The following is a 26304-nucleotide window of genomic DNA, read 5'->3' on the forward strand; positions in this document are numbered from 1 at the left end:
AACACCTGCCAAGGAGTCCAATTCACTTTGTTGTTTCTTTCAATACTTTGTAAAGGGTTCCCATTCATCTTTAAAGTCACAGTTATCCTTGTCACGTAATTTAGGTGTCAGTTTTGCCAATTCTGCATAGTCCATTGGTTTCTCTTGCCACAGTTCTTTGTGACGGCCCCCAATTTGGATGGCTCTAAAATGGTATTGTGGTGCTTTAGCTACAAAGTGTGGCTTTGCGTCTTGGCCTAGCGCAGTCTCCCAGGTGAGACTCTGGGTTCGATGCCTGAAACCATTGCCCGACTTGGAGAGTTTAAATAAATAAATACTGACGCTAGGGTGGCGGTGAGAGCGGGTTGATACGGAGTGGGGACCCAAAAGGGAGTCAAGTGTGTTTGAAAGAGAGAGCATCCTTTTGTGATTTGACCCAGCTCCACCCTCCTCCCCAAAAGCTCTTTATAGGACTCGGGCGCACCTGCCTCACAGCTGCTGTCTCTGCAAAGTGGCCGCAAACCACAATGGCTCCCTCGGGTGTGGCATTGAGAAATTGTCTCCGCACAAAAGCTGAGCCCGCAGGGGAAAAGGAAGGGCGTCAGAGTCAGCAGCTGGAGTTAGGCCGAACCCGTCTTGCTGCGCAAACTCTCTTCCCATGCCAGATCCTACAGAACAAGAAGCGAGGCGACACATTGAAAGGTGGACCAGCTGCTGCAAAGAGTTGCGGGCTTCGGACGTCACGCGTGGTTAAATTTTTCTCTCCTTTTGTTTTATTGGTTTGTTGACAGACGTAGCAAAGAGGAAGAAAACAAAGAATAAAAAATCAAAACCGTAAAGTGTCACGGCCTGGAAGGACAAAAGTACGAAGATATGTACGACGTATTAACTCATATTTGTGAAGTATTCCCTTACAAATAACAGTAGTACCTCGGGTTACATACGCTTCAGGTTACATACGCTTCAGGTTACAGACTCTGCTAACCCAGAAATAGTGCTTCAGATTAAGCACGTTGCTTCAGGATGAGAACAGAAATCGTGCTCCGGCAGCGCGGCAGCAGCAGGAGGCCCCATTAGCTAAAGTGGTGCTTCAGGTTAAGAACAGTTTCAGGTTAAGTACGGACCTCTGGAACGAATTAAGTATTTAACCTGAGGTACCACTGTAATAAAAATTGATTCAAATACAAGCATTCTCCACCTGTGAGTTCCATCGTTCTTGAGGGGAAAGGTTCTTCAATGAGCCAGACATTTGCATATACGAGTGACATGGAATGACATGTGCCTCAATATTTGTATAAGAAATAAAATCATGCCATATATATATATATATATATATATATATATATATATATGGTCGTTCAAGCTCTGGCCTTTATATACTTCCTGTTAAATTTTCTATATAGGGCTGTTTTCAATGATAGTTGTACAGTGGTACCTCAGGTTAAGTACTTAATTCGTTCCGGAGGTCCGCCACCTCCATCTGGTATGCAGGCTGAGACCCTACCTGCCCACAGACTGTCTCACCAGAGTGGTGCATGCCCTGGTTATCTCCCGCTTGGACTACTGCAATGCACTCTACGTGAGGCTACCTTTGAAGGTGACCCGGAAACTACAACTAATCCAGAATGCGGCAGCTGGACTGGTGACTGGGACTGGCCGCTGGGACCACATAACACCGGTCCTGAGAGATCTGCATTGGCTCCCAGTACGTTTCCGAGCACAATTCAAAGTGTTGGTGCTGGCCTTTAAAGCCCTAAACGGCCTCAAAGGCCCAGTATACCTGAAGGAGCGTCTCCACCCCCCATCGTTCTGCCCAGACAGTGAGGCCCAGCTCCAAGGGCCTTCTGGCAGTTCCATCACTGTGAGAAGCCAAATTACAGGGAACCAGGCAGAGAGCCTTCTTGGTGGTGGCACCTGCCCTGTGGAATGCCCTCTCACCAGATGTCAAAGAGAAGAACATCTACCTGAGACATCTGAAGGCAGCCCTGTTTAGGGAAGCTTTTAATATTTGATGCATTACTGTATTTTAATATTCTGTTGGAAGCCACCCAGAGTGGCTGGGGAAGCCCAGCCAGATGGGTGGGGTATAAATAATAATAAATTATTATTATTATTATTATTATTATTATTATTATTATTATTATTATTATTTATTAAGTGAACCCTGTTTCCAGATAAGTGGTTGTTGAGTTGCAGCCATAGACTGCATTCTCTGTCCACTTACTTGCAGGATAGGCCCCGTTATACTTAGTGCAATGCCTTTCAAAGTAAATACGCATAGGATCTGACTTCCAGCCAGGTCATCCTTTCACTTTTTTAAAATAAAACAAATTGCAAGAGTCAAGTTTGTCCCAAGAACATAAGACTATAAGAAGTGATCTGCCGGATGAGGCCAAGGTTCCATCTAGTTCAGCTTCCTGTCCTCCCAGGGGCCAACCATGCCTGTGGGAAACCCGTAAGCAGGATAGGACCACGAGAGCCCCTCTTCCCTGTTAGAATTCCTGCTCCATGACTGCAGTCATGGGATTGTTGTCTTTCACATGACAGTGTATGTTTTGACTCCACAGAGTGGGAAGTGACGGAGACAGGATGTTTGTGTTACTGTGTTCCGTGAAGTGGGACTATTGTCCTTTGTTCTTTTCTTCTTTGCTGTCTGATGCTAGAGAGAGAGGGAGCCATGTTGCAGTGCTCCGTGTGTGTTTATATGTAAATAAAGTAGATTAGCCAAAATGCTGAGTTGCTGAGGTCTGTCACGCAAGGTGCGCAAACTCTGCGGATCCCTAAGTGTGCCGGTGTCTGTTGGCATTGGTTGCTGTGATGTTCGGGCAGAAGAAAGCTTTTGAAGCTCCCGAACGAAAGACCAGGAGGGAGAGAACATGCCAGTCGGGCATGTGTCTCTGCCAGGGTCCTACTCGAGTGTAGGCTGAGCTCCCTCGTGATTTCCAGCAACTGGTATTCAGAAGCATTGTTTAATCCTCTCTTTTAAGCCATCCAGGTGGGTGGCCCTTATTGCCTTCTGTGGGAGTGAGTTCCACAGTTTAACTATCTCTGTGAAGAGCTCCTTCCTTTTACCTGTCTTGAAAGGGAGAAAATAAAGCGTTAAAATCGAGATGTGGAAAATATGGAAACAATGAGGAGAGACAGGACTGAGATTTGGATATGCTTCAAGCTCCAGACTGTGGGAAGCCCTCAAAAATTAATAATTATAATTTGGATGATAATTTAGTCTTTTTTATTTTAGTTTTTTATTTTAATTGGATTATGATCTGATATGTTAATTAGATGTTTTTTACAGTCATAAAAGGTAAAGGTAAAGGGACCCCTGACAATTAGGTCCAGTCGTGGCCGACTCTGGGGTTGTGGTGCTCATCTCACTTTACTGGCCGAGGCAGCCGGCGTACAGCTTCGGGGTCATGTGGCCAGCATGACTAAGCCGCTTCTGGCGAACCAGAGCAGCGCACGGAAACGCCATTTACCTTCCCACCGGAGTGGTACCTATTTATCTACTTGCACTTTGACGTGCTTTCAAACTGCTAGGTTGGCAGGAGCAGGGACTGAGCAACAGGAGCTCACCCCGTCGCGGGGTTTCGAACCGCCAACCTTCTGATTGGCAAGTCCCAGGCTCTGTGGTTTAACCCACAGCGCCACCCGCGCCCCTCGTGTTAAATGTGCTTCAGGCTGAGCATTTTCAGGTTACGTGCCACGGTGACACGGAAGTAACGGAGCACGTTACTTCCTGGTTTCGCCGCTCACGCCTGCGCAGACACGCAAAATGATGTCACACGCATGCACTGAAGTAGCGAATCGTGACCCGCGCATGCGCAGATGTGGGGTGTGTTCGCTTCAGGATGCAAACAGGGCTCTGGAACAGATCCCGTTCGCATCCAGAGGTACCACTGTATTGGAAAATTAATAAAAATGAATTAACAAAAGAAGAAGAAGAAGAAGAAGAAGAAGAAGAAGAAGAAGAAGAAGAAGAAGAAGAAGAAGGGAGAAAAATATACTATTTACCCCTGCAACCCCTTTTCTCCGTGCCACCCTTTTGAAGATGAATCGGTCTCCCCCAACTGGGGGAGCACTTCTCCGACGGGGGGGGGGGGTGTTGGACTACAACTCCCACCAGCCCCTAACTGGCTGAGGGCTGATGGGAACTGTAGTACAGAAACTCCTGGAAGAGGGCACCGGGTTTGGGGGAGAAGGCTAATGCACATCGTCAGTGCGTTGAGAAGAAGGGTGCTAGGTGAAATATCCTAGAAAACTGCAAACCCTCTCTTTAATATTTCCTATTCGGGTTTTTTTTATTTAGCTGCGTTGTTAGTTGGGGGGGGGGCGGGTTTCCACTCAAATGCCCCCTTTTGACTCTCCAGCTGGAGACAGGGCAGGCAGGATAAAACCCGCAGCAGTTTAGGAGCACAAAGAGAAATCTTGCACAAATAACCACCAGGACATTTTTTTGCGTGTGTGGAACAACGCCTGTCCAGCGAGGTAAGGAAATAATTCCTGCCCTCTTTCTGTAGGGAGCAGGCGTGACATCACTTCCTCCCGTCCTGCCCCCTATTTAAAATCCCCCTCTTGGCTGCCTTAGAGGCACCTCGGCTGGTTTTCTGCTCTTGTGCACAAAGAAAGTCCTTCAGCAAGGACATCCACCCCCTTCTTTTTCTCCTTCCTCCTCCTCCTCTCTCCCCGTTCTTCCCATCTGCGGCTGCTTCAAACTCTTCCCTGTATCTCTGATCTCCTCTCCTCTGAAAAAAGGACCAGCAAGAGAGAGAGAGATCTATCTCTCCAGGACCTCAGCGATGCTTTCCAGCAGGATCTCGCTCCTGTTCCTCTTCTCCTGCCAAGGTAAGTCTGGCAAGGGCTCGGAAGTACCTTGGGACGGAGGGTTGCATCCGATGCCAGCCTTGCACGGAACAGGACCATTGAAACCCACACGGTGTTCATTGATTTCAGGACGAGCATTGAGTATACACCCCATAAACCTCTGTATAGCTTAGCCGGGAAAGTGATGCTCTGCTTTCTTCTCTCACTCCCAACACTCGCATCTCTTAAAGGAACTAAATTCTCTCCCCATCGGTTTTGATCGGCCAAAGTTTTCCCCATTATTAATATTATTATTATTTGGAGGGGGTTATTTATGCGCAGCTGAGCTCATCCTCACTGCACCATCTCGCCTCCTCTGGACTTTAAATCTCTCTCGCATACTGTGTATGTCCAGAGAAACCTCACGGCTCCCCCCAGGATTTAGCAAACCGGACAAGATCCCTTGTCCCTATTGCTCACAAGCCGCTTGGCATTCAAAATTCCTCCGAGATCTTTGCAGCCTAGTTTTTGTTCTTGGTCGACGCGACTTGGACTTCTGCAACCTCCGTGCAAAAAAAGGGTTAGAGACAATGTAAGCATAGGCTACAAAATTTCTTACCGCAGACAGGAGGGTGGAAAAGTTAACTGGACTTTTTTCCAAACATGGACCCTCTCCATATTATTTGTAACCATTCTCTCCACGAGATCCCGGTGATCTTGTCATATTTCCCCTTTCTGGATCCCTCCTCTCCTATTTTTTCAGCTCAGCCTTTCCAAAGATGTCCCTTTGCAGTGCCATCTGGAATATGACAGATACAAGCTGGTGTTTCCCACTCGTTTTTGTTTTAAAAAAATATGAGATGTTTTTCTCCCTATCTGAGAGCAGAATCATCTCTCGAAATGCAAGGTAAACGGATGCTCTTAGGAACTTGGACGGCAATTCTGCCCTCTAATGATTTCAGAACCCTGGACAGCGATTCCTCGGCTACTTTCCTAGTTATTTGTGGCCAGGACCCAAGGCGCAAGTGGAGCTCTAAATGCATTGTGATTAAATAGTGCATTTTAAAAGAATCTCACCCACCACCACAAACACTTTGAACAGCAGGTCCCTGTGCCCTAATCATGAGCTTAGTTTGAAATTTGTTGTTGTTGTTTAGTCGTTTAGTCGTGTCCGACTCTTCGTGACCCCCTGGACCGGAGCACGCCAGGCACTTCTGTCTTCCACTGCCTCCCGCAGTTTGGACAAACTCACGCTGGTAGCTTCGAGGACACTGTCCAACCATCTCGTCCTCTGTCGTCCCCTTCTCCTTGTGCCCTCCATCTTTCCCAGCATCAGGGTCTTTTCCAGGGAGTCTTCTCTTCTCATGAGGTGGCCAAAGTATTGGAGCCTCAGCTTCAGGATCTGTCCTTCCAGTGAGCATTCAGGGCTGATTTCCTTCAGAATGGATAGGTCTGATCTTCTTGGAGTCCATGGGACTCTCAAGAGTCTCCTCCAGCACCATAATTCAAAAGCATCAATTCTTCGGCGATCAGCCTTCTTTATGGTCCAGCTCTCACTTCCGTACATCACTACTGGGGAAACCATAGCTTTTACTATATGGACCTTTGTTGGCAAGGTGATGTGAAATACACAGCACTAAAACAGCTTCCTGTGTGGCACGGTGATTGCTGTTTGCACTGTGCTCTGGATAACGGCCAAAAGGTTTGATCAAGGGGGTAGGCAGCATGGTGTGGTGGGTAGAGCTATCCCCTGGATATCCAGATTCACTCCCAGCTCTGCCACAAAGCTTCTCTGGGGGGGCGGCGGCGAGGGGGTGTGTGTTGTGCAAAAGTCAAGATTTCCAGGAAAGAAAACACTATAGAGTATACAAATGATCACCCACAGTTAGATACTCGTGTGTGTGTGTGTGTGTGTGTGTGTGTGTGTGTGTGTGTTAGGCAATAAGCAAAGGCAAAATAAATTGTGACATTGCCAAATCACAACAACACTACCCGGACTGTGTTATCATACGGGGGGCAGGCACTAACTAAGCAGAGATGACCACCTTGGGTTTCTATTTTGCACCTGCTTTGATAAAGGTTTGTTATATAAATAATACTGGGCAACCATAATTCCCAAACCGCTTCCCCTCCGCAAAAAAACCCTCCACACATTTCTGTTCCGATACTGCCCTTGGGGGCCAGCTGCGGCCAGGAAAGTGCCCGCCTGCTATTTCTACCCTGTTACATATATATATATCACTCTTAATTTGATTACTTTTCCCTGGGCTGTCAGCTGCTGCTGCTGAGTGGTGTAGAGTTTCTGAATAGGGTTGCCTGGGAGAGAATTTGATGGATAGAGTTTTGCCCGTGATCTGGCTCTGGCTGATGAGCACACGCAGAGCTGGCAAGGGGTTTTTTTATTCCCATCTAATTTACAAGGGTCTCTCTCTCTCTCTCTCTCTCTCTCTCTCTCTCTCTCTCTCTCTGTGTGTGTGTGTGTGTGTGTCTGCTAGCCTGCACACCAGCCATTTGACTTGGTTTCAGCTTTTCGGAGCTCTTTGCTATGCAGAACATCTTTCTGCAGATCACCTGCTCCCTGCGCAGGGCAAGCTGCAGCCTGGATTTGTGCAACTCGGGTCTGTTACACAGAAACCGAAGAAGAGCTGCTTTTTAATGAGTCAGGCCAGTGTTGCCTGCACGGACTGGCAGTGGCAGGGTTTCCCTACCCGGAGGGGCCACCGGGATTTGAGCTTATGCAGGCAAAGCATATGCTCTGTCGCTGAGCTACTGCCCATCCCATAATAATAATAATAATAATAATAATAATAATAATAATAATAATGTTTTATATCCCACCCTCCCCAGCCGAAGCCAGGCTCAGAGCAGCTAATACAGTGGTGCCCCGCAAGACGAATGCCTCGCAAGACGAAAAACTCACTAGACGAAAGGGTTTTGCGGTTTTTGAGCTGCTTCGCAAGACGATTTTCCCTATGGGCTTGCTTCGCAAGACAAAAACGTCTTGCATTTTTTGCAAGTTTGTTTCCTTTTTCTTAACACCGTTAACACAGTTGCGACTTGACTTCAAGGAGCAACTCATAGAACGCGGTGTGGTAGCCTTCTTTGAGGTTTTTGGTGATTTTTGAAGCTTTTCCAAAACTTTTCCGACAGCGTGCTTCGCAAGACGAAAAATTCGCTAGACGAAAAAACTCGCGGAACGAATTAATTTCATCTTGCGAGGCACCACTGTAACAATAAAAGTAACACAGCATTCTAAAATCAATTCATTTTAAAATCAGTTCAAAATCAAATTAATGGCAACCATTGGGCTAGAGTGCTATGAGGATTGCCAAAGGAGGGGGTCAGACTGCGCCTTGGCCAAAGGCCTGGTAGAACAGCTCTGTCTTGCAGTCCCTGCGGAAAGATGTCAAGTCCCGCAGGGCCCTTGTCTCTTGTGACAGAGCGTTCCACCAGGTTGGAGCCGCAGCCGAAAAAGCCCTGGCTCTAGTTGAGGCCAGCCTAACCTCCCTGTGGCCCGGGACCTCCAAGGTGTTTTTGTTTGAAGACCGTAAGGTCCTCCGTGGGACATACCAGGAGAGGCAGTCCTGTAGGTACGAGGGTCCTAGGCAGTATAGGGCTTTAAAGGTTAAAACCAGCACCTTAAACCTGATCCTATACTCCACTGGGAGCCAGTGCAGCTGGTCTGTCCTTCCAGTGAGCACTCAGGGCTGATTTCCTTCAGAATGGATCGGTTTGATCTTCTTGCAGTCCATGGGACTCTCAAGAGTCTCCTCCAGCACCAGAATTCAAAAGCATCCATTCTTTGGCGATCAGCCTTCTTTATGGTCCAGCTCTCACTTCCGTACATCACTACTGGGAAAACCATAGCTTTAACTATACGAACCTTTGTTGGCAAGGTGATGTCTCATGTGATTTCCAATTTTTGGCCTTCAAAATTCTAGCACCTCTCCAGGATTTCAGGGCTTCGTGAAATATGCCTCCCGGCCTCCTAATTTTGAAGGGGATCTTATTCTGGAGGTTGGGCACACATGGGTGAAAGCTCACAGCCCAGTAACAGGATCCACTTTCCTGCCTGGTTCCAGGTCAATTTGTGTTAGAGAGGCAGTGTGGTGTAGTGGTTAGAGGTTTGCACCGGGACCCAGGAGCCCAGGATTTGAATCCTGACTCAGCCACGAAGGGTGACCTGCCTCACCTACCTCGCAGGGTTGTTGTGAGGAGAAAATTGGGGAGGAGGGAGAACCACGTACAACAGCCTGAGTTAATCGAAAGAGAGGTGGGATATAAATGCAAGAAATAAAGAGATTGGCAGATCTCTAAGCGGTGGCTGGATTGCTCTTCCTAGAATGTGGTTGTGGTTGTTGTTTAGTTGTTTAGTCGTGTCCGACTCTTTGTGACCCCCTGGACCAGAGCACGCCAGGCACTCCTGTCTTCCTCTGCCTCCCGCAGTTTGGTCAGACTCATGTTTGTAGCTTCGAGAACACTGTCCCACCATCTCGTCCTCTGTCGTCCCCTTCTCCTTGTGCCCTCCATCTTTCCCAACATCAGGGTCTTTTCCAGGGAGTCTTCTCTTCTCATGAGGTGGCCAAAGTCTTGGAGCCTCAGCTTCAGGATCTGTCCTTCCAGTGAGCACTCAGGGCTGATTTCCTTCAGAATGGATCGGTTTGATCTTCTTGCAGTCCATGGGACTCTCAAGAGTCTCCTCCAGCACCAGAATTCAAAAGCATCCATTCTTTGGCGATCAGCCTTCTTTATGGTCCAGCTCTCACTTCCGTACATCACTACTGGGAAAACCACAGCTTTAACTATACAGACCTTTGTTGGCAAGGTGATGTCTCATGTGATTTCCAATTTTTGGCCAGCAAAATTCTAGCACCTCTCCAGGATTTCAGGGCTCCGTGAAATATGCCTCCCGGCCTCCTAATTTTGAAGGGGATCTTATTCTGGAGGTTGGGCACACATGGGTGAAAGCTCACAGCCCAGTAACAGGATCCACTTTCCTGTCTGGTTCCAGGTTAATTTGTGTTAGAGAGGCAGTGTGGTGTAGTGGTTAGAGGATGTCCTCTAAGACTCTCAAGAGTCTCCTCCAGCACCAGAAATCAAAAGCATCCATTCTTTGGTGATCAGCCTTCTTTATGGTCCAGCTCTCACTTCCGTACATCACTACTTTGTTGGCAAGGTGATGTCTCTGCTTTTTAAGATGCTGTCTAGGTTTGTCATTACTTTCCTCCCAAGAAGCAGGCGTCTTTTAATTTCGTGGCTGCTGTCACCATCTGCAGTGATCATGGAGCCCAAAAAAGTAAAATCTCTCACTGCCTCCATTTCTTCCCCTTCTATTTGCCAGGAGGTGATGGGACCCCTGTGCTCTACATCTTATCAACTGGGGTGATCCAAAGTTTGTTTTGGGAGTGCAGCTTGGTTAAAATTCCGATTCCCTCTGTTTTCTTTGCAATGTCACCTTGACTGAGAACATGTGTGTGTGTAGGGATCTCTGGATCAGACTCTGTTGTGCAACAACAACCACCCTGGTGACAACCTCAGAGCACCTCGCTTGCTTGCAGGAGATCCCAGGTTGATCTTCAATCAAGAAACATCTCAAGAGCTTGAAGAGAGATCCTGAATGCTTGCCAGCTGACCAATAGCTTGATTCTGCATGAGGCAGATTCCTATCTTACCATAACCCCCCAGGCACATCCTGGCTGTATGATTATAAATATGTATGTATGTCATCTTCTTTGGTGATCACTCGTAGCCGAGTAAGATTGTCTTCCATAAACACGGTTTTAACAGTGAGTCTGTAAGTGACTGTGGAGGCCGATTCTGGATCCACACGTCCTTCCACAGTGGGGACATTGGTTCCCGGGCGGGAGTTGATCACGGTGTGGATTTGCCAAGCGTGCCTTCCTCTTAGCGCGTTTCTCCCTTGCGTCCTGAGTTTGAGTGTCTTCAAAGCCCATGACACCTTTGGTAAAGGCTGTTCTCCATCTGGAGAACATGTTGGTGTATGTGTGTATGTATGTAAATTTAATAAATAATACCGTGGTACCTCGGGTTAAGTGCTTAATGCGTTCTGGAGGTCCGTACTTAACCTGAAACTGTTCTTAACCTGAAGCACCACTTCAGCTAATGGGGCCTCCTGCTGCTGCTGTGCCGCAGGAGCCCAATTTCTGTTCTTATCCTGAAGCAAAGTTCTTAACCTGAAGCACTATTTCTGGGTTAGCGGAGTCTGTAACCTGAAGCCTATGTAACCTGAAGCGAATGTAACCCGAGGTACCACAGTAATGATGTTAAAGGTAAAGGTAAAGGGACCCCTGACTATTAGGTCCAGTCGTGGTTGACTCTGGGGTTGCGGCGCTCATCTTGCTTTATTGGCCGAGGGAGCCGGCGTACAGCTTCCGGGTCACGTGGCCAGCAGGACTAAGCTGCTTCTGGCAAACCAGGGCAGCGAACGGAAACACCGTTTACCTTCCCGCTAGAGTGGTACCTATTTATCTACTTGCAGTTTGACGTGCTTTCGAACTGCTAGCATTGGCAGGAGCAGGGACTGAGCAATGGGAGCTCACCCCGTTGCGGGGATTCGAACCGCCGACCTTCTGATCGGCAAGCCCAAGAGGCTCTGTGGTTTAACCCACACTGATGTTAAGGTACACCAAAAGTTACCTTGCATGCAGAGCTGGCTGACTCCTCAGTTCTCGTTCAGGCTGTGCCTGCAGCTGTCAATCAAACAGGGAACCAATTCCAGCCTTGTCTGCAACAATACCTAGTGGTAGCCGAGTTAAAGATAATGTATTTTTCATCTTTTGTAAAGGAAATGAGAGGTGGCGGCTGCCGGCTGTGTTTTAGCATTAACAGCCTTGCACCACACAATTTCCACTCTCTCTTTGTTCAGCATCACTCCCCCACCCCACCCCCCTTCCTTGTTGTTGTGCTGCATCCAGGGTTATGTAATAGTCTTATGCAAGATGAAGGATCAGCACACCTGAACAACTTATCACTATTCGATCTCCCTAAGTCACCAGGCTATCTCTCTGTCTCCAGCCTGTTGCAGGTGGGCAGAGAGGATGGCCAGATCATCGCTTGAAGACTCCTTAATCCCATCTTCTTCTTAGGTTCACACCTTGAACCCTCAACGCAGGACCTGCTGGGATTCAGCCAAGGTTTTTTTTAAAAAGTGAATGGTTTTTCCTCTAAAAATTAAAAAGTTCACAAAATTGGCTAGCTGCAACATCGATTTTCCAGCAAAGCCATTGTTTTGGTTCTTTAAAAAAACACCCAAAAACCTAAATTTTATCAAGGTTTATAATATAAAATTATATAATGAAAGGTTATATATAATTATATAATGAAAGGTTATACATAATTATATAATTAAAAGGTTTATAAAAATACAAAACTTGATATATTTTCCCTTTTTAAAAAACCAAATCAAGACTTTTATATAGATACAGTGGTACCTCGGGTTAAGAACTTAATTCGTTCTGGAGGTCTGTTCTTAACCTGAAACTGTTCTTAACCTGAAGCACCACTTTAGCTAATGGGGCCTCCTGCTGCCACTGCACAATTTCTGTTCTCATCCTGAAGCAAAGTTCTTAACCTGAGGTAATATTTCTGGGTTAGCGGAGTCTGTAACCTGAAGCGTATGTAACCTGAAGCGTATGTAACCCGAGGTACCACTGTACAATAAAAACGTGGGGGGGGGGGAATAGAGAAGGAAAAAGGAAGAAATAATAAAAAAAATAGAAAAGAGGTTAAAAGAGAAAGATAGGAGAATAAACTGTCCGTTTTGTTCTGATGGGGAGTAAATTCCATCTTCAAAATGTCAACTTCCCCTCCTGTGCTGAACAGTACTTTTTGGAGATTTCTAAAAAAAATCACTGCTACATTTGGGCTGCTGTTACAAAAGCCTGAGAGGTCCGAAACCTACCGTATTTTTCGCTCTATAACACGCACCCGACCATAACACGCATGTAGTTTTTAGAGGACGAAAATCCATAGGCATGCCACCCGTAGGCATTCCCTCCATAACACGCACAGACATTTCCCCTTACTTTCTAGGAGGAAAAAAGTGAGTGTTATGGTGCAAAAAATACGGTAAGTAGAAGCTGGCATTTCAGCCTTGGAGCAGAACTGAAGACTTTGTGCACATCACAAAGGACACGCTCGTTTCTAAGCGAAGAAAAGGAGCTCCTTTTAAACTTTTTTGCAGATAATAATAAGAATGACAAAACGTTTCCCAGGTTCTTGGCAACCTTAGGACCAGGAGAACGCGCTCATTCTTTGCAAGACAATTAGGAACAAGCTGTACCAGGATTAACAATGCTGTGAGCCTTCTGGGCATAATATGTGTCATTTTTTAAACATCCCTGAACAGCTGTTCCCCTTGCAATTTTAATAAGCCAGGCTTAGTAGGCAAAATTAAGAGCGAGAAAGCGAAGAGGTGGCCCGGCACCTGCACAGGTTGGAAACGCTGAGTCTCTTTCGCTCTGTCATTGTCTGGTTCCTTCAGCACCTGAGAGAACACAAAGGCAAAATGGATCAGGCTGCTTTTCAAAAGCCCAGACTCTTTGTTTTCCTTTCCCTTCCCTCAGTTCCTTTCTTATTTAGACTGCAAGCTCCTGGGGCAGAGAGCTGTCTTTTCTCACTTGTCCTTGTTCTGCAAAATGCTTTGTGCATTGACTGCACGTTTGAGGAGCAAATTGGAGAGATCAAAAGGCGAGGTTTGCAAAGAGCCAAGGGGGTGTTTAAGGGACGCCTCTTGTGTTGTTTTTTTAACAGCAGGGAGAACTTTGGCAAGAACTTTTGGCACGCAGAGAGAGAGCTGGTGGGGAACCCTCTGCTGAAACAGCCGCTTGTAAGTCTCGATAGTTCAGCACAGCATTGACCTATGGAACTCACACCCACAAGAGGCACCGGTGCCCATCAACCTAATAATAATAATAATGTTGTTGTTTAGTCGTTTAGTCGCGTCCGACACTGGCATTGGAAGACAGCCTGCCCTGCGTGGTCTAAGCTAGCATGGCACAGCTCTGGTTGTTGTTGTTGTTTCGTCGTTTAGTCGTGTCCGACTCTTCGTGACTCCCTGGACCAGAGCATGCCAGGCACTCCTGTCTTCCATTGCCTCCCGCAGTTTGGTCAAACTCATGCTGGGAGCTTCGAGAACACTGTCCAACCATCTCATCCTCTGTCGTCCCCTTCTCCTTGTGCCCTCCATCTTTCCCAACATCAGGGTCTTTTCCAGGGAGTCTTCTCTTCTCATGAGGTGGCCAAAGTATTGGAGCCTCAGCTTCACTATCTGTCCTTCCAGTGAGCACTCAGGGCTGATTTCCTTCAGAATGGAGAGGTTTGATCTTCTTGCAGTCCATGGGACTCTCAAGAGTCTCCTCCAGCACCAGAATTCAAAAGCATCTATTCTTCAGCGATCAGCCTTCTTTATGGTCCAGCTCTCACTTCCGTACATCACTACTGGGAAAACCATGGCTTTAATTATACGGACCTTTGTTGGCAAGGTGATGTCTCTGCTTTTTAAGATGCTGTCTAGGTTTGTCATTGCTTTTCTCCCAAGAAGCAGGTGTCTTTTGATTTCGCGGCTGCTGTCACCATCTGAAGTGATCATGGAGCCCAAGAATAGTAATAATAATGAAATTTTATTTATATCCCGCCCTCCCCAGCTGAAGCCGGGCTCAGAGCAGCGAACAACAATAAAAGTAACACAGCATTCTAAAATCAATTCGTTTTAAAACCAATTCAAAATCAAATTCATGGCAACCATTGGTCTAGAGTGCTATGAGGATTACCAAAGGAGGGGGTCAGGCTGTGCCTTGACCAAAGGCCTGGTGGAACAGCTCTGTCTTGCAGGCCCTGCGGAAAGATGTCAAGTCCTGCAGGGCCCTAGTCTCTTGTGAAAGTGCATTCCACCAGATCGGGGCCACGGCCGAAAAAGCCCTGGCTTTGGTTGAGGCCAGCCTAACCTCCCTGTGGCGACTGTAAGGTCCTCCGTGGGACATACCAGGAGAGGCGGTCCTGTAGGTACGAGGGTCCTAGGCCATATAGGGCTTTAAAGGTTAAAACCAGTACCTTGAACCTAGAGAGCCTTTCAAAGAGCATTGGACAAATCCATGGAGGAGAAAGTCATCAATGGCTGCTAGTCATCATGCACTTGGGCAAAAAAAATGAGAGGCACAAATACAAGATGGGTGACACCTGGCTTGAGAGCAGTACATGTGAAAAGGATCTAGGAGTCTTGGTTGACCACAAACTTGACATGAGCCAACAGTGTGATGCGGCAGCTAAAAAAGCCAATGCAATTCTGGGCTGCATCAATAGGAGTATAGCATCTAGATCAAGGGAAGTAATAGTGCCACTGTATTCTGCTCTGGTCAGACCTCACCTGGAGTACTGTGTCCAGTTCTGGGCACCACAGTTCAAGAAGGACACTGACAAACTGGAACGTGTCCAGAGGAGGGCAACCAAAATGGTCAAAGGCCTGGAAACGATGCCTTATGAGGAACGGCTAAGGGAGCTGGGCATGTTTAGCCTGGAGAAGAGGAGGTTAAGGGGTGATATGATAGCCATGTTCAAATATATAAAAGGATGTCACATAGAGGAGGGAGAAAGGTTGTTTTCTGCTGCTCCAGAGAAGCGGGCACGGAGCAATGGATCCAAACTACAAGAAAGAAGATTCCACCTAAACATTAGGAAGAACTTCCTGACAGTAAGAGCTGTTTGACAGTGGAATTTGCTGCCAAGGAGTGTGGTGGAGTCTCCTCCTTTGGAGGTCTTTAAGCAGAGGCTTGACAACCATATGTCAGGAGTGCTCTGATGGTGTTTCCTGCTTGGCAGGGGGTTGGACTCGATGGCCCTTGTGGTCTCTTCCAACTCTAGGATTCTATGATTCTATGACTATTAGCTATGCCTCCACAGATGGGAGCAAATAATGCTTCTGAATATCAGTTGGGGCTGCAGGAGGGGACTTGGGTTCAAGTCCTGCTTGCGTGTTTCCTATGGGCACTGTGGGAACAGGATGTTGGGATAGCTGGACTATCGACCTGAAACATAAACCCTGCCTTCTTTTTATATTTGATCATCCTGCTTGAACTGTTGGGGTCTGTTGAACTGGTGGGGTCCAGAAGTCCCATCTCTGTTTATTGATACATGACCTTGAGCAAAAGGTATTCAATCCATCCATCACTCTTACCGTATTTTTTGCTCTATAGGACGCACCGGACCATAGGAGGGGGAGAACAGGGGGGGGGGAATTTCTCCCCCTCTCTGCTCAGCGCCCCTTCAGCGAAGTGGCAGGAGAAACGGAGCCCCTTCCATTTTTCCTCCCGCTTCGCTGAAGGGGTGCTGCGCAGAGAGGGAAAACTGTCCAGCGCCTCTCCAGCAATGCGAAGCCTGGAGAGCAAGAGGGATTGGTGTGCAGCGACCCATCTCGCTCTCCAGGCTTCAGACGGCTATCCGCAAGCCTTTGGAGCGCAGCAGGAGTTCCTGCTGCGCTCCAAAGGATTGCAGATAGCTGCCTGAAGCCCCTGGAGCGCAGCGGGAGTTCAGGCGGCTTCAGCGAAACCAACGTGAAGCCTCCGGAGCACGGGAGGAGCTCCCCCTCTGCACTTCAGAGGCTTCACGTTGCTATCGCTGAAGCCAAGGAGCCTGCATTCGCTCCATAAGACACACACACATTTCCCCTTAATTTTTGAAGGGGGAAAAGTGCATCTTATAGAGCGAAAAATACGGTAATTTGTACACCGTCTTTCTATCTTACAATACTCAAGGTGGTTTACAAGCTGAAGAAACAAAAAATGTACATCTTATAGCAATCTAGTGCAATACAATGGTACCTTTGGTTACATACGCTTTCAGGTTACAGACTCTGCTAACCCAGAAATAGTACCTCGGGTTGAAAACTTTGCTTCAGGATGAGAACAGAAATTGCGTGGTGGCGGTGGGAGGCCCCATTAGTGGTGCTTCAGGTTAAGAACAGTTTCAGTTAACAACGGACCTCCAGAACGAATTAAGTTCTTAACCCAAGGTACCACTGTACAAAAATGTGATAATAAAACATAACTTTAAAATAGGCAACCTACATCAAAAAAGTAACACTCAACAATCATTAGAATAGTATAAAATAATAATACCAACATATAAAAGTTAAACAGAAATCCACTCAACAGTTACAATAAATATGATTTCTAAACTATAATCAATAAAACCATGGCAAGCCACAGTACATATACAATACAAATTGAGAAGCAGAGACTAGAGGGTGGAGCAAGGCAAGATATTGTCTCTCCCATTTTACAGAGGGGAAGTTAAGGCTAACAGTGACCTACTTCGCAGGTTGGTTGCGTGTTCCATGTTTGCAGCAAGGTGATCATCCTCTATGTTCCAAAGCTCCAGTTACGTGTGAATATTTCTGACCAAACAAACAAGAGATAACTCTCTCTTTTTTTCCAGCCCTGGCGCTGCCGTTACCCACCCAACTCTCGGAGGAGGACGAAAAGGTAAGAAGAGGAAAACGGGTGGGGTGGTCATGTCACCTATATTGGACCCTATATGTGCTATACCTTTAAAGCTTCCCCCAAAGAATTCTGGGAAGTGTAGTTTGTTAACGGCGCTGAGAGTTATTATTAATTGAATTTATATACTAACCTATACCCGCAAGTCTCAGGGCAGTGCACAGACAGGAGACTTCTATTTATATTTTTTAAATGATATTTATTAAAACAAGAATTTTTAAAATCACAAAAAGCAAAAAAAGAAAATTACAGAAGAAAAAAGACAAAAACAGAGATAAAAAATAAAAAAAAACCATCATTCTCAAATTCTCCACAATCTTTACCTTCTTTCCATGACCTCCTCCTCCTCCCGTCTCTTGTATCTTAATTGATCAGACAGGAGACTTCTATTCCCCCTGGTGCAATTCTTAGAACGCTTAATAACAACAACAACAACAACAACAACAACAACAACAACAACAACAACAACAACAATATTTAGATGCCGCCCGTCTGGCTGGGTTACCTCAGCCACTTTGATCGGCTTCTAGCAAAAATATAAAAACACAACACAACATCAAAAAACTTCCCTACACAGGGTTTTTGTGATTAATTCCTCTTCCCAGGGAACTCTGGGATTCATAGCTCTGCTCAGTACTTTTTTTGTTTAAAATGTTTAGGGGGTACTCTCATTTTCCTACTCATATTGAAATACTGCCCCTCAAGGAGACCAAACTTAGATTCAGAAAATGTTAAGGGGTATGCGTACCCCTGCGTTCACCCAGAAAAAAGCACTGGTTCTGTTAGGATGGTAGAGGGGTCTCCTGGCAACTCTCTGCATCATGGGTAGGCAAACTAAGGCCCGGGGGCCGGATCCGGCCCAATCGCCTTCTCAATTCGGCCCATGGACGGTCTGGGAATTAGCATGTTTTTACATGAGTAGAATGTGTCCTTTTATTTAAAATGCATCTCTGGGTTATTTGTGGGGCACAGGAATTCATTCATTTTTCCCCCTTCAAAATATGGTCTGGCCCCCCACAAAGTCTGAGGGACAGTGGACCGGCCCCCTGCTGAAAAAGTTTGCTGACCCCTGCTCTGCATGCTTACCAAAACTACAGCTCCCAGAATTCTTTGGGGGAAGCCACACCTTTTTCTTAAAGTTCATTTTGATGGGTTGTTTTTTGTTGCCAGGTTACTAAGTGCATCACCGAAATCCTCGCAGACACCCTCTCCAGACCCAGCCCAATTCCGGCGACCAGTGAATGCACGAAGATACTTAGAGAGGGTAAGTTACGGTCTGTGTGGTCAAACTCCTTAAGCGGTGTCTGCAAATACCCACATCCTCAAAGTAATGTGAAAATAGGCCTTTTTAGTGGTGGCTCCCCACTTGTGGAATGTTGCCAGAAAGAGGCAAGGCCTGCTGCATCTGTGTTGCCTAGCAACCGTCAGCAGCAGCAGGAAGAAGAAGACACAGGGCAGCCCTATCTTTTCCGGCAACCACCAGCAGAGGGAGCCACTGTTCTCAGTTGTTGTTGCCTAACAACAGCCACCAGAAAACCAGAAGCAGGCCTGCTGTTGCGACTGTGTTACCTGGCAACAGCCTCTCTGTTGCTTAGCTACAACCACTATGATGGGAGCCTCCGGGCAGGGGCAAGCGTGAAGGAGGCCCTGTTTGTGGTAAATTGCCACAGAACAGGGAAGACTTTATCAGGGCCTCTTCTGTGCAATTGTTTCTTACGGCACAACAGGCCTAAACTGTCCTAACCTCTGTTTATTATTCAGATGGTTATACCCCCGCGGCTTACAACGTATCAGCCTTCACCAACCTCTATGATTCTAACCTGCTTCCCTGCAGATATTTTGGACTACAAATCCCATCAGCCCTGCTGGTTCGGGCTGATGGAATTTGTAGTCCAAAACATCTGGAGGGGACATGCTCAGTGAAGGCCGCAATGGACGGTGCTGAAACACACAAAGGCACACACCAGTACTTTTATCTCAAACCACACCACCCGGCAGCCTGTAATTCCCTGCTGAGAGTAGAGACCGCTATTCCCCTCATGGAACTACAATTCCCAGAATTACATGTGATTGTTAAGCCTCTCTACAGCTTTGTGAGGGGAATGGGGGGGGTGTTTGTCTCCTAACAACTCTCAGGAAAACATCATCTCCCAGAATGCTTTGGGGGAAGCCATGACGGTCTAAAGGAGGCGTGGCCAAACTTGGCCCTCCAGATGTTTTGGGACTACAATTCCCATCAACCCTGACCACTTGTCCTGTGAGCTAGGGATGATGGGAGTTGTAGTCCCAAACCAGCTGGAGGGCCGAGTTTGCCTATGCCTGTTCTAAAGCTGAGAACCGCTTAGCGCATTAAAATCATAGCGCTTTATTGGCAGAAATGACTGGCAGAATCCGAGACCAGGGAGAAGAGTCGGTGAAAGAAGACCAGAAGAAATTCAAAGACTACTTACAGAAACATTGTAAAATTAATGAATGTTAGAAGGATGTTGGATAGAAACTAAGCGGTTTCCAGCTGTAATGCTTTAAGAGATATGGGGAAAAAAAGAGGTTTCACAAATGGGTAAAAGTTTAATGGTAAGGATTTGCTGAACTAACAAATCGAACTGGAATACAAAGAAGGGAGGTATGAGGAGGTCCGAGGAAATAAGTGTATGGAAGTTAGGTTATTGAAAATTAATGTGTGTTTTTAACTGTTTTTTATTTTGTATGTTTATTTTTCTTTTTTCTTGTTATATCTTAAAAACTTTTAATAAATATCTTTTTTTAAAAAAATTAAAAAATCATAGCGCTTTAAAAGGATGCTGCGGATGTGGCCGTAGTCCCTTAGCAGAGGCCGGTTGTTTTTCTGAGTTTGAACAACTCCTTTGCACTTGGCTGACATTCCTTTTTTTATATATATAAATATTTATTAGGATTTTACAAATTATAACAAACATAACAATACACACAAACACAAACAAGAATAAAATAAAAAAGAACAAGTATAATTTCAAGACCTTATTTTCTTAAAACTTATTTCACCGACCTCCTCATACCTCCCCTTTCTGCATTCCCATTTCAAAAATTTAGTTCAGCAAATCCTCACCCTGAATTTTATCTAATTATCATCCTTTCTTTTCTTTCAACTTAATCTTTACAGCTGTACTCCATTTAATTTTTAAAACCACATCATTCTGAGACTCATGAATTTTACAGTATTTCTTAAGATAGTTCTTAAATTTCTTCCAATCACTTGGCTGACATTCCTGCCGGCCTTCAAAGCCACGCGCGATGTGTGCGATGTCTGGAATCCATGATACTCGCTGCGAGTTTAATTGGCACCCTGTCTGTTTTCAGATGAGAGAGTCCTCGCGATGCTTCACCATCAGCACCTATTGACGGAGCTGGAGGAACTCGCGCATCAAGGTAAACAGGCGAGCCAAATCCAGCCGTTCCCCGTTCCGTCGAGGAAATGTCTTTCTGAGCCTTCGAATCCGTTTCGCAAGGGCTGAGATTAGTGCCAGCTCCAGGGTGCTGGAGAACATTGGTTTTTAGTTCTTTCTTTCTTTACTATCACTTTTTCCTCCAATTACAGATAGGTAGCCGTGTTGGTCTGCCATAGTCAAAATAAAAAAAATTCCTTCCAGTAGCACCTTAAAGACCAACTAAGTTAGATACACTGAAACAGAAGTTGCCAGATCCTTCTATATAGTGAGAAGGTGGGGAGGGGTATTACTCAGAAGGGTGGTGGGAACGGGAGATTGGCAGATAGCTGAGATGAGCCTGTTGACGACTCTTAACGACTGTAATAGGTCTTACAGGAAAAGGCACCAACTTCTGTTTCAGTGTATCTGAAGAAGTGTGCATGCACACGAAAGCTCATACCAAGAACTAACTTAGTTGGTCTTTAAGGTGCTACTGGAAGGATTTTTTTTAATTTTTTCCTCCAAGTACCTCAAGGCGGCACACCTCTCCCCATTTTATCCTCCAAACAACCCTGGGAGTGAGGTTAGGCTATAATAATAATAATAATAATAATAATAATAATAATAGCCAGGCTCAGGGCAGCTAACACCTGGAATTTCACTGACATAGCCAAAATACTGCAGTGTCTGCGTGAAAATCACTAAAAAACATCAGGGAAAACCTGGATGTATGGCAACGCATGTCAGCGATGGGTTTTTTTGGCGATTTCCCTGAAAAATAGCCCCCAAACTTCATTTTTTGTCATCTTTCCTTAAAAATAGCTCCAAAACTTGGGGCAAAGGTTTTTTAGAAAGCTCAACAACTTTTTGAAATAGGGCAACCCTAACTAAAAGTTTGTGTGTGGCAGGTAAAAATAAATAAAAAGGGTTGCTAGTCCTCCTCAAAGTAGACCCACTGAGAGAGACATGACTAACTTGAATTCATTAATTTCAGTTGGTTTACCCCCAGGTAGGACTTAGGTGAATACCACCCACTGTCACACAAAAAAAACCCCAATGGCAACTCCCATATTTTTGTGGTGGTTCCCATTTTATTTTACCCGCCATGTGTGCTGGACCTAGAACTTGGCAATTTGGGGAAATTAAGATGGCGGGTGCAAATATGGCTGCCAAGGGTCCTGGAGTGGGAAGCTCAGGAAGCAGTGGCCTCCTGCAGGCCTCACCAATGACATGGTCTCCGGAAAGTTAGACAACGTTGGTGCCAGGTCTGTTTGGGGAGGGAACATGGAGTGAGAGAGGCCCAAATATCGAAGCGGAGATGGTGTGAAACTGCAGCAGGACTGGGAGAAAATGTCTGCGAAACAGACACACACAAAAGAGCGAAAGGTAGAATTGTTGGGGACTAATAATAATAATAATAATAATAATAATAATAATAATAATAATAAATTTATTTATACCCCGCCCTCCCCAGCCAGGACCGGGCTCAGGGCAGCTAACAACCAATAATAAAAACAAGTTGATTGAAATACAATTTAAAAAACAAGATTAAAATACAACATTAAAACTTTAAGATGCAGCCTCTTCACAGGAGGAGAAAGGAAAAAGAAAGAGGGGGAGAGAATCAAACTGATTCTAAGCCAAAGGCCAGGCGGAACAACTCTGTCTTACAGAAAGAAATCAGATCCCGCAGGGCCCTGGTCTCATGAGACAGAGCGTTCCACCAGGCCGGGGCCAGTGTTGAAAAGGCCCTGCCTCTGGTTGAGGCTAATCTGACTTCCTTAGGGCCCGGGACCTCTAGGGTGTTGCTATTTATGGACCTTGAGGTCATCCGTGGGGCATATCGGGAGAGGCGGTCCCGTAGGTACGAGGGTCCTAGGCAAACCAAAAACAAAAAAACACCCCCACCTTCGGTTGCCTTCCCTGAAATTATCTCATCCCCACTGCAGAAAATGAGAAGCATCGTCTGGGACATGAAGGCAACCATGATGTTTGGGAAAAGGAGGAACAAGAGGAAGTGAAGAAGAGGGATGTCAAGCCTGTCCAGCAGAGAGAAGAAGCTGCGTTGGAGAAGACAGAGGAGCAAAACGGGCAGGCGAATAAAGAGGAGCAGGAGCTGAAAGAGTTTGAGAAGACAGAGAAGACTGAGGAGAAGGTGAAGGAAGAGAAGGTCTCCCGAGGAGAGGAGAACAGAGAGGCTCTGGAGGAACAAGCCAAGGAGCGGATGGAGGAGGAAGAAGAGGGTGAGGAGAGCGACGAGGAGGACGAAGCAAGGAGGAAGAAGAAGAGAAGCTCCTCAGAGACGTGGTCTTCTAAGGAATATTTTGGGCACATCAAGAAGCGACGCCCCGGGCCTCCAAAGATCAGGAAGGTGATGCTTCAAGGAAGTCGAGAAGACGAGAAGAGGAATGGGCCGAGCAAGAGGCACTTCAGGTCAGAGGAGGACGAGGAGAGCTCTGAAGAGGAGCCGAAGAAATACCACCACGGAAGGTACAGCGATGGCCACCATCATCACAAGGACTGGAACGAGGAGGAGGAAGAGAAGAAGAGATCTGATCTGGAGAAGAGGGTGGCCGAGAAGGCCAGCGATGAGGAGACCGCCCAGTTTGAGGAGGAAGAGAAAGGCATGAAGATCTCCAACTCCCAGGCCCACGGAGGCTGGAAGCCATGGGGAGAAGGAGGGGAGAAGGATGAGGAGAAAGAAGGCAAAGCGAGGCATGGGCATCACCACAAACCGGCCGGCTTTGACCTCAAGAAGAGGCACTGGAAGGACGATGTCTATCTGAAGGGCGGCAGGTATCGTGGCCGTGAAGAAGAGGAAAGGGAGACCTCTCCGAGCGAGGTCAGTATCCATGCTGCACTTGTTCCCATCATAAGGCTTGAGTTGGTTAAGTAGCAAGAAGGAGAGGGGATGGGGGAGAGCAGATGGACAACTATCCCAACGGAGAGGTGTAGAAAGAGGAGGTCTCCGAAGGGTCGCTGTTGGGACCTGTGCTTTTTATCTTGTTCACCAACCAGTACGTTTCTGAGCACAATTCAAAGTGTTGGTGCTGAGCTTTAAAGCCCTAAACGGCCTCGGTCCTGTATACCTGAAGGAGCGTCTCCACCCCCATCTTCCAGCCCAGACACTGAGGTCCAGCGCCGAGGGCCTTCTGGTGGTTCCCTCACTGCGAGAAACCAAGTTACAGGGAACCAGGCAGAGGGCCTTCTCAGTGGTGGCACCCGCCCTGTGGAACGCCCTCCCTTCAGATGTGAAGGAAATAAGCAGCTATCTTCTTTTTAAAAGACATCTGAAGGCAGCCCTGTTTAGGGAAGTTGTTAATATTTAATGCTGTATTGTTTTTAACACTTGATTGGAAGCTGCCCAGAGTGGCTGGGGAAACTCAGCCAGATGGGCGGGGTATAAATAACAACAACAACAACAACAACAACAACAACTATTATTATTATTATTATTATTATTATTATTATTATTATTATTATTATTATTATTATTATTGCTTTTAAATGAGTCAGATGAACTGTGGAACTCATCCCTGCAGAAGGCAGTGACAGCCACCCACCTGGATGGCTGCTTTTTAAAAAAATGCTTTTTATTGGTGTTTCATTTAATACAAACAAACAAAATACAGTAAAGTTCAACAATAATTTACCCACATTTTTCCCCACACTCTGCTGAGCACTGACTTCCTTCCCTCCCTTCAAAAGGTTTTCTTACGTCAGTTACTTTTCCACATTTTCTGGTTGTATCCAATCCTATCTACATCGTAAGATTTATTTCAGTCCTGCCAGAGTCTTCAAATTTCTACAGTTATTATTTACGTACTCCATAAATTTACTCCAATCTTTTTGGAATTTTGCTTCCTCCTGATTTTGGATTCCACGGGTCAGTTTTGCTAGTTCCGCATAATCTTTGTCTGCCACTCCTCTATTGTTGGTTATTCTGGTACTTTCCATTTTTGGGCTAACAAAGTTCTGGCAGCTGTCGTAGCATACATAAACGACCTTTGATCTGCTTTTTCTATTTCCTCTCCCATCAAGCCCAGCAAGAAAGCTTCCGGCTTTTTCGGGAAAGTGTATTTAAATATCTTTTTCAATTCATTATAAATCTGTTCCCAAAAGCGTTTCATTTTCTCACATGTCCACCTCACACGGACGGCTTTGAAAGAGGTTTGGACAAATACCGTATTTTTTGCTCTATAAGACTCACTTTTCCCCTCCTAAAAAGTAAGGGGAAATGTGTGCGCGTCTTATGGAGCGAATGCAGGCTGCGCAGCTATCCCTTCACAGCATCACCTTCCAGCCAGTGCTGCTACTGGCGAGGCCTCTCCCTCCTCTCTCTCATGTGCACATCCTCTCTCCTTCCAGGTCCAGGAGCTGGAGAAGCTTGAAGAGATCGAGCAGGAGCTGAAGAGGGCAGCAGAGAAGTTGGAGGAGCTGAAGAGGGGGTAGCCCCTTTCCACCTTGTGGGGAGATGGGTAGGGTAGAAAAGGAGGCAGGTGGCATCTTTGTGAACCCACCTGCCCACCCAGTTCCCCTCCACCTCCTAATAAGCAATCCCTGTATATAATCTCTCTCCCTCTAGCTTGGCTTTCGACTGTTAAAAAGAGCTTTCCCTTGCTTTTAAAACACACACACACACACACACACACACACACACACACACAAACCTCCACCCCGGCAGGCTTTAGCACAGAGATTTGGGACCTGCTTGCTTCTCCGGCTGTTGGACTACAACTCCCAAACACCCCTGACTATTGGCCAGCCTGGCTGGGGCTGATGGGAACCAGAGTCCTGATAGTAGCCACCTTTGAGCAGCGCAGGATGCCTACAAAATAGTCACAGACCACGCCCCTCCTTAGATTTAGACATTACCGTATTTTTCGCCCTATAGGACACACTTTTTCCCATCCAAAAATGAAGGGGAAATGTGGGTGCGTCCTATGGGGCGAATGCAGGCTTTCGCTGAAGCCTAGAGAGCGAGAGGGGTCTGAGCGATAGCAGCCTGCATCCTGCAGCCTGGAGAGCCCGGTGGGAGTTCCCAGCGGGCTCCCTAGGCTTGCAGATAGCAGCCTGTTCTGGGGGCTGGGGTCGGGGGAAGCTCGGGCTTCCCCTGCCCCAGCCCCGTGCCTGGGGGGGGGGGGAAATATTTTTTTCCCCTTTATCCCCCCCCCAAACTAGATGCGCCCTATGGGCTAGTGCACCCTATAGGGCGAAAAATACATAATTTCATAATGAATAGTAATCTGGGATGCACTGCAAAAATCACGTGTGGACCTCCTTTCAGTCCTCAATTTCCCCATTAACACGCACTCACAAATGATATGGAGTGCTCCTGTATCTTCTTCTGGAGCGACTGAAGTTTCCCCATTGCCTTGGCAGAACCTGCACACCATTTTTCTTGAAAGCGACACACTTTTTGTGTTTCCAGTGTTCCTGAATGCTTAGCTTTGTAGCACCCAGGGGCTAAGAAGTTCCCCTTCTTAGCTGATGGGGCAGCTCAAGGATGCTAGAGGCTGAGACCCTATTGCTGAAATAGTAAGGCTTCTCCAACCACAACTACCACCACCTGACTCCGGACCACAGCACCTGAGGAACTAGCAGTTCCC

At 46.5% G+C, this 26304-nt stretch overlaps 1 protein-coding gene and 1 long non-coding RNA gene across 2 annotated transcripts in view; one reads left to right on the forward strand and one right to left on the reverse strand.

Moving 5' to 3' along the window:
• Positions 1-26304, reverse strand: part of LOC310712747 — a 410683-nt gene that overhangs the window by 207752 nt on the left and 176627 nt on the right. The window lies entirely within an intron of this gene.
• CCER2 (coiled-coil glutamate rich protein 2) lies at positions 4432-25672 on the forward strand. Its single transcript, XM_083515939.1, has 6 exons — positions 4432-4821; positions 17230-17276; positions 18462-18555; positions 20628-20696; positions 22645-23537; positions 25064-25672. The coding sequence occupies exons 1-6, from the start codon at positions 4776-4778 to the stop codon at positions 25145-25147; spliced, it is 1233 nt and encodes a 410-aa protein (XP_083372065.1). The 5' UTR covers positions 4432-4775; the 3' UTR covers positions 25148-25672.

The sequence above is a fragment of the Podarcis liolepis genome (genome assembly GCF_965112155.1).
Source record: "Podarcis liolepis genome assembly, chromosome: 7".
NCBI lineage: Eukaryota > Metazoa > Chordata > Lepidosauria > Squamata > Lacertidae > Podarcis > Podarcis liolepis.

What these genes read in the sequence shown, in the direction of transcription:
- CCER2 (XM_083515939.1), top strand. Translation starts at nt 4,776, where the DNA reads ATGCTTTCCAGCAGGATCTCGCTCCTGTTCCTCTTCTCCTGCCAAG. An exon ending in TCTCGGAGGAGGACGAAAAG is followed by an intron (nt 17,277 to 18,461) that starts GTAAGAAGAGGA and finishes TTTTGTTGCCAG; the next exon opens with GTTACTAAGTGCATCACCGA. An exon ending in GGAGGAACTCGCGCATCAAG is followed by an intron (nt 20,697 to 22,644) that starts GTAAACAGGCGA and finishes TCCCCACTGCAG; the next exon opens with AAAATGAGAAGCATCGTCTG.